This window comes from Orycteropus afer, unplaced genomic scaffold (genome assembly GCF_000298275.1).
Source record: "Orycteropus afer afer isolate SDZICR_OR568_19922 unplaced genomic scaffold, OryAfe1.0 scaffold00190, whole genome shotgun sequence".
In the NCBI taxonomy this organism is placed as follows: domain Eukaryota; kingdom Metazoa; phylum Chordata; class Mammalia; order Tubulidentata; family Orycteropodidae; genus Orycteropus; species Orycteropus afer.
Window position 1 is genome coordinate 5,274,351 of NW_006921777.1, and position 7,472 is coordinate 5,281,822.

Consider the following 7,472-nt stretch of genomic DNA (forward strand, 5'->3'; position numbering starts at 1 on the left):
AAACCCAAGGAGGGGTCGCTATGAGTCGGGTTTGACTCGACGGCACATAACAACAACAACAACATCACCAATGCTAAAGACAAGGTAAACTGTGGTGACTGGCGTTTCACAGTTAATACCTGAACCCAGGAAATGAGGCAGAGCCCGTGTGGAAGGCACAAAGCCTGAAGTCCATAACCGTAACCAGGGTTCCCTCATCTATCCTACATCCCGAAAATGCTTTCGCGATGGGAAGCATGAAAGAGACTGGTGGGGTGTGGATAGAGTATGCATGAAGTCAAAGCAAAGGTTTTGCTACAAAACAAGCAGCGGCTTTGGAAGGGAGGGAGAGAACCAAGTTGTACCCGCGGTGCCCATTCCTCCCCTCATGCAGGATTATTGTGCTCTTCCTAAGAAAGTTTCCCGTAAGACGGCAGGATCTTGGGGGAGGTGAATCCAAGGGAGCGGAATTATTTCACCTAGACAGCTTCGGGAGTGTTTACGATTTCGCGCCTAGAACTGTTGCAGGTAAGTTCCCCCCTCTTTCGATCTTCTGGGGCTTTGGGGATAACCGCTACCACCAGCAGACTTCCGGAACTTTTCCGCCAAGCGGAAGGAAAGAAGTAGATGGTAGCACAATCCACTCGCCCAACCAAAAAGACGCACTGCTCGAGAATCCGGCGTCGCCCCGCCCTTTCCGCTTCCTGTATCCCTCCGCCCGGTCCTGGTTGTCTAGGCGTTCAGCAAGCTGGTGGCTGGAAGTGACAGGGACCTGAAGGGCTATGGCAGCTGCGGGGTCTGTGAAGGCGGCGCTGCAGGTTGCCGAGGTGCTGGAAAGCATCGTGAGCAAGTGCTTGGGGCCTGAAGGGCGGCAAGTTCTTTGTACGAAGCCCACTGGCGAGGTACTGGTCAGCCGGGATGGAGGCCGCCTGTTGGAGGCGCTCCACTTAGAGCATCCCATAGCCAGGTACACGTTCCCCTCATCGTACAACCCTAGCCGGGCTCCCCAGGCCAGCACTTGGTACATCTTGATTCATCTTCAGGCCATACTACTGGAAAAACTTGATTCTGTGTGAGACCAGTATATGCTTGGGGTTAGAGCTCTGCCCAGGGGCACAGTCCCGGGTCCCAAGAACGCGCCTGATCCCAGCCTGATCCCACCCTCCATTGTGGAATAGAATGAGGTGTACCTTGAGAAAGGAAGAACCAAAATCAAGGACGTATATTCTGTGAAAATAGGATTTTAACTTGGTTCAGATTTGGGAAGCCAGCCTTTTGAAATGAGTTGCTGTATTTCTTTTTTGTACAGGATGGTGGTGGCATGTGTTTCCAGTCATCTCAATAAAACGGGAGATGGTGCTAAAACATTTATTATCTATTTTTGCCATTTGCTCAGAGGACTTCATGCAGTCACAGACAAAGAAAAGGATTCTTTGATTTCTGAGAATATTCAAACCCATGGAAGGCATTGGAAAAATTGTTGTCAGTGGAAATTTATTTCTCAAGCTCTTCTAACGTTTCAGACACAAATATTAGACTCCTTTATAGCCCAATGCTTAAGTAAACACTTTTTGTCAATCTTTTCTTCATCCACTAAAGAGAGAACACTGTGTAGGAGCTCTCTAGAGTTGCTCTCAGAAGCATACTTCTGTGGAAGAGTGGCAAAAAATAATCACAAATTTATTTCACAGTTGTTGTGTGACTACCTGTTCAAGTGTGTGACTTATAAAAGTGAGATTGAAGAAGTATTTGAGTTACTGGATGACTGTTTTGTTGAGTTAAACATTGGTGTTGCTGGCCTTCCAGTTTCAGATTCCAGGATCATAGCGGGACTTGTACTGCAGAGAGATTTTTCTGTGTACTGCCCAGCAGATGGTGACATACAAACAGTGATAGTAACAGAAACCATTCAGCCTCTTTTTTCAGCATCTGCATCAGAGTTTGTTTTCAATTCAGAAGCACAATTTCAGGCATCTCAGTTTTGGATTATGGAAAGGACAAAAGCAATAATGAAATCTTTACAGAATCAGAATATAAAATTGCTCTTATCTAGTGTGAAGCAACCAGATTTAGTTATTTATTATGCAAAACTGGGTGGCATATCAGTGGTGGAGTGTTTATCATCAGAAGAAGTTTCTCTCATTGAGAGAATCGTTGGTCTTTCTCCTTTTGTACTACCACAGATCTGTTCACAGCATGACATCTGTAACACTACCTTGGTGAAATTTTGTAAGCCCCTTATCCTTAAATCGAAAAGGTATGTGCATCTTGAGTTGATTAGCCCTTGTTTGTTTCTACCACACTGTATAGTTCTTTGTGGACCAGTGCAGGGTCTTGTTGAACAACATAAGGATGCTTTACATGGAGCATTTAAAATGCTTCGACAGTTATTTAAAGATCTTGATCTAAGTTACATGGCACAAGCCAACAACCAAAATTATACATCAACTCCTCCTATTTATAAGAATAATAGAGAAAATCATCTGTTAAAAGAAATTGGTAATGACTCAATACAAAGGCCATATCAGGGCACTGTTGTAAAGAACAAAGATGAACTGGCAACTTTTCAAAAACATTTAGTAGTATATTCACATTTGGAAATTCCAAATGTAGAATTAGAAACATACAGTCCATGTTCAACTCCAAAACTGACATCAGCAGATACCTACCAAACAGATGACATAATGACATATTTATCTCAGAACAAAGCCAGGAAAATTGATGACCATGAACCATTCATTGAGAGTAAGGTCATTGCTAATTCAACAACAGAAAACACTAAATTAGAAATGTCTGATGAAAATGTACAGGTCACAAAAGATGTTGGCAGAAGGAATGTGTTACCAGTGAGGTGTAAGTCACTAGAGAGTTACCGTTCCTCATCTATCCCAGCAGGCTGTGTTTTGCCAGTGGGTGGTAATTTTGAGCTCTTGTTACATTATTATCTTCTGAACTATGCCAAAAAATGCCAGCAATCAGAGGAAACCGCAGTTAGTATGATAATAGCTAATGCACTTTTAGGCATTCCGAAAGTCCTTCATATGAATAAGAAAGGAAATGACAGCTTTCCTCGGATATATGTAAGAATGCTCCATGCACTGCAAACCAGTCAGCCCATGGTAAGCACTCACACAGGCTTGGAATCAGTAGCTGGTAAATACCAGTTGCTAACTTCAGTTCTTCAGTGTTTGGCAAAAATTTTAACCATTGATCACGTAATCAGTATTAAGAGACAACCTCAGAGGGTTTATGATCAAGATTCAGAAGATGACCTATAAAATTGAAAGGTGTTTTTTAACCAAAGTTCTAATTCAACTCAAGCTGTAAAATCAGGTATGTGACCACTTATTTTCAAGTCAATTCAGTCTACTTAGGAAAACAACATGACATAAAAAGTCTTTATAGATATACTGAGGCACTTGAGGGAGCTCTGGTAGCATAGTGGCTAAGACACTTGCCTGCTAACCAGACAGCTGGCGGTTCAAACCCACCAGCCACTCCTCGGAAGGAAGGTTGGGCAATCCTACTTCCGTAGTGATACTGCCTCGGAAACCCAAGGAGGGGTCGCTATGAGTCGGGTTTGACTCGACGGCACATAACAACAACAACAAAGGCACTTGACTGCTAACCAGAAGGCTGGCGTTTCAAACCCACCAGTCACTCCCCAGAAGAAAGGTTGGGCAATCTACTTCCATAGTGATACTGCCTCAGAAACCCAAGGAGGGGTCGCTATGAGTCGGGGCTGACTTGACGGCACATAACGACAACAACAAGGCCACCAGATGGGGGAAGCCAAGATCCGGCTAAGCATGTCTTACCTCTTGCGTGTCTCTGTATTTTACCTCTGTGTTAATCTATGTGTTTGGAGGAGTGTTTCTTTATAGTGGTTCCTTTTTACTGTTTTCGTTTTCACTCTTCATTTTCTCCACATATTTGTGTGTAACTCAGAATCTTTTACCTTAAATTTGGGTGAGGTCTTAATATGCCCTCCTGTTATCTGCTTCATATAAAATTTCTTTTCCCTATTGGTGTTTGGTTTGGTTTGTTTATTAGTAATTTCTAAAACAGTGAGTAAAGTGTCTCAATTACTTTTCTCAAGAAGCATATAAATTAGTTTGTACTTTTATGCAGTTCATGGTTTATTTACATTTCATGTGGAAACACCTGCATAGATATTCCCTGTCCATACACCATTGAATATATGTTACCAGAAATAGGATTTTGTGAACTTAGTTCTGTAGTTATAAGCCAGTACCAGAAAGGATGAAACCATGTTTTCATCCTCTGCCACTAATAGCTTGTAAAGATATTTCATGTACTTGCTTGTTTTTCTTACACAGCTAGAGTTCAGTTGTAACAAATAATTTGAGAATTATTTTTTATTTCTGAAGTGAACTTACAAATATATGCATTTTATTTTAAACGTTTGTAAATGCAAATGATGCTATCTATATAGCCATGAGTAAGGACAATGTCTTCTACTATTATGTTCTTTAATAACAACAAAACAGTGCTATGTTTAGACCAAGTATTCAAGAGTGCTTGTTGAAAAAAACCTTATTTTTAACCCATGCCTCTAAAGACATATTTCTAATTTACTAATATAACTGTTCCTCATTGAGTACTTACTGTGTGCCAGATACTATGCCAGATGCTGAATATATAGTGCTGAACTAAACAGTCATGGTTTTTCTCTTTGTGCACTTTTCTCAAAGGATAATAGATATGTAACAGTTAGTTGGGTTGGGACTGAATTTAGGAAAATTAATGACAAAAAAAAATTAATTATAATTAAACTTGCATAAGTGGTAACTAATAATGTATTACCATAAACAGTTTGCACTGGACACTAACCTAATGTTGTGATTCAAACCCACCCAGCAGTGCTACAGAAGAAAGACCTGGTGATCTGCTTCTGAAAAGATTATAGCCAAGAAAACCCTATGGAGCAGTTCTAGTCTGTAACACCTAGGGTGCCCATGAGTTGGAATTGATTCGATGGCAACAGGTTGGTTGTTTTGTTTGTTTGTTTAACAGTGTATTTAAAAACTACATCTTATCATCCAGTATTGCATCTTTTGCATTAAATTTGATCCCAGATTTTTTTAAAGTTTATGCCATAAAATACATTATCCCTTTTCTGTTAATGTGGAGAGAATAAATTAGCTCTGTTTCTTATATTGAACGCATAGAATAATGAACCTACTTTGAAATAGTTTTTTTGTGGTGGTGGTTTTACCAAATACTCCTCCATCATTGAACATATTCAAAGACCTTTTCACATATGCCCAGTCCTTTGCATCTGGTAGGCATTTTGTAGCTATGTTCAGGAGTCTGTTTCTAAGCCAAGGACTGAATCTATGTATATATGGTACCTGGTCCAATATGTGGTACACAATAAGTATTCGATAAATATCAGTTGATGGAGTATTTGTTCAGTGATTATAGTCATCTAGTCATGATTATGTCTATCAAATTTCCATGGACAAAGGATATGTTTTGGGGAAAAGGAACAGAAAATGTAGAACACTTCTATACAAAGCGTTTTTTGTTTTGTTTTCTTTTCTTTTTTCCTTTAATAATAATAAAAAAATCCCTCTAATGTGATAAAGCTTTCATGGGTCATTCTTAAAATTTACAGAATAACATTGGGGAGTTTATATCACTGTGTTAGATAGGAGAGCACCTTAAAAATGTAATTACATTATACTTAATACCCCTTCTCACAAAGAATTTGAGGTGACTTTCAATAAGAACAGACAAAGTTATGGTAAAATCTGAATAAAAATCAAGGAGTCAAGACCATGTTCTTATTTTCTATTTCAGCACAAATTTAGTTGATTTGAAACATCTTATTACTTCTCATGGATCTGGAATTTGCCAGGGTTTAGCCTGGTAACTTCCACTGTACAGGCAGACCCCAGATCACCAACACTAGACTTACAGATACCTCTTCTTGCCCTTTAATGTTACATAAATTTGCCCTCACTTTAAAATAATTGAACCAGCTCCTACTGGCACGAAATTCGTCATCACAATAACCTTCACTTGCTGCTCATGCTGCTTTTATATCATTGAAAAGGCTTCAAGCCTTTTGGTGCACTAAAGTAAGGCTGGAGGAGTCAGCCACAGAGATCCTGGTGAGGGGAGAGAACCCAGGCTAAGCACCATAAGTGGCAAGGTGGGAAAGCAGGGGAAAGGAGAGAAAAGGCCAGGGGGACTGGGACAGAGTAAGGAGTCAGCTGCAGGGATCCAGGTGATGGGAGGGAACCCAGGCCATGCCCCACAAGTGGCAAGGCAGGAAAGCGGAAAGAGAAAAGGCCAGGGGGACTGGGAAGAGTGAGGAGTCAGCTGCAGGGATCCAGGTGACGGGAGGGAACCCAGGCCACATCCCACAAGCAACAAGGCAGGAAAGCAGTAGAAAGGAGAGGAAAAAGGCCACGGGTGCTGGGACAGAGTGAGGAGGCAGCAGCAGGGATCCAGGTAAGAGGCGGTTGGTGAGGTTTCAAACAGCTAAGGGAAACACACTTGTCTGTTGGTTTGTCCTACTGTGGTGACATATTGCTGTGAGTCTTGAGGCTGTGCCACCAGTGTTTCAAACCCAGTGGGATGAACATGGTGCACAGGTTTCAGTGCAGCTTGCAGACTGAGACTAGAAAGAAGGAAGAGGCCATCCTCTTCTCAGAGAATTGGCCAGGGGAAATCTTATGAATAGCAAAGAAACACTGTCTGATAGATTACTGTGCAACTTTATGAGTAGTCCGGAAACACTGTCCAAGACAGAGGAGGAGGATGAAGCACTTAGGTTAGAAGGCTCTCAAAATACAACTGGGAAAGAGCTGCATCATCAGAGTAAAACCAGCCTTACTCATATGGATAAGGTAAAGCTTTCGAGACCTCCATTTGCTGATGTGGCATGACTCAAATTGAGGAGAAACAGCTGCAAACATCCATTGATAATTGGAACATGGAATGTAGGAAGTGTGAATCTAGGAAAACTGGGAGTTGTCAAAAATGAAATGGAACATGTAAAGATTGATATCCTAGGCATTAGTGAGCTAAAGTGGACTGGTTTTGGCCATTTTGAATCAGACAACCAGATGATCTACTATGCCAGGAATGACAGTTGGAAGAGGAAAGTCATGGCATTCATCATCACAAAGGATGTTTCAAGATCTGTCCTGAAGTACAGTGCTGTCAGTGATAGGATAATATCCATACACCTACAAGGAAGACCAGTTCATATGACTATCATTCAAATTTATACGCCAACCACCAAAGCCAAAGATGATGAAATTGAAGATTTTTATCAACTTCTGCAGTCTGAAATTGACCAAACATGGGATCAGGATGTGTTAATTATCACTGATGACTGGAATGCAAAAGTTGGAAACAGGAGGTCTGGTAAGATGGCACAATAGGCAGAAAGACTGCACAGACCCTCTTCAACAAAGAAAAGGAGAACTAATTACCACAGATACAGAAGATAATTC

The 7,472-nt window shown here is 41.1% G+C and overlaps 1 protein-coding gene across 1 annotated transcript; it reads left to right on the forward strand.

Moving 5' to 3' along the window:
• The first annotated feature begins 761 nt into the window (after positions 1-761).
• On the forward strand, positions 762-3,257 carry BBS10 (Bardet-Biedl syndrome 10). The gene is made up of 2 exons (XM_007947557.1): positions 762-946; positions 1,289-3,257. The coding sequence occupies exons 1-2, from the start codon at positions 762-764 to the stop codon at positions 3,255-3,257; spliced, it is 2,154 nt and encodes a 717-aa protein (XP_007945748.1).
• The last annotated feature ends 4,215 nt before the right edge of the window (positions 3,258-7,472 follow it).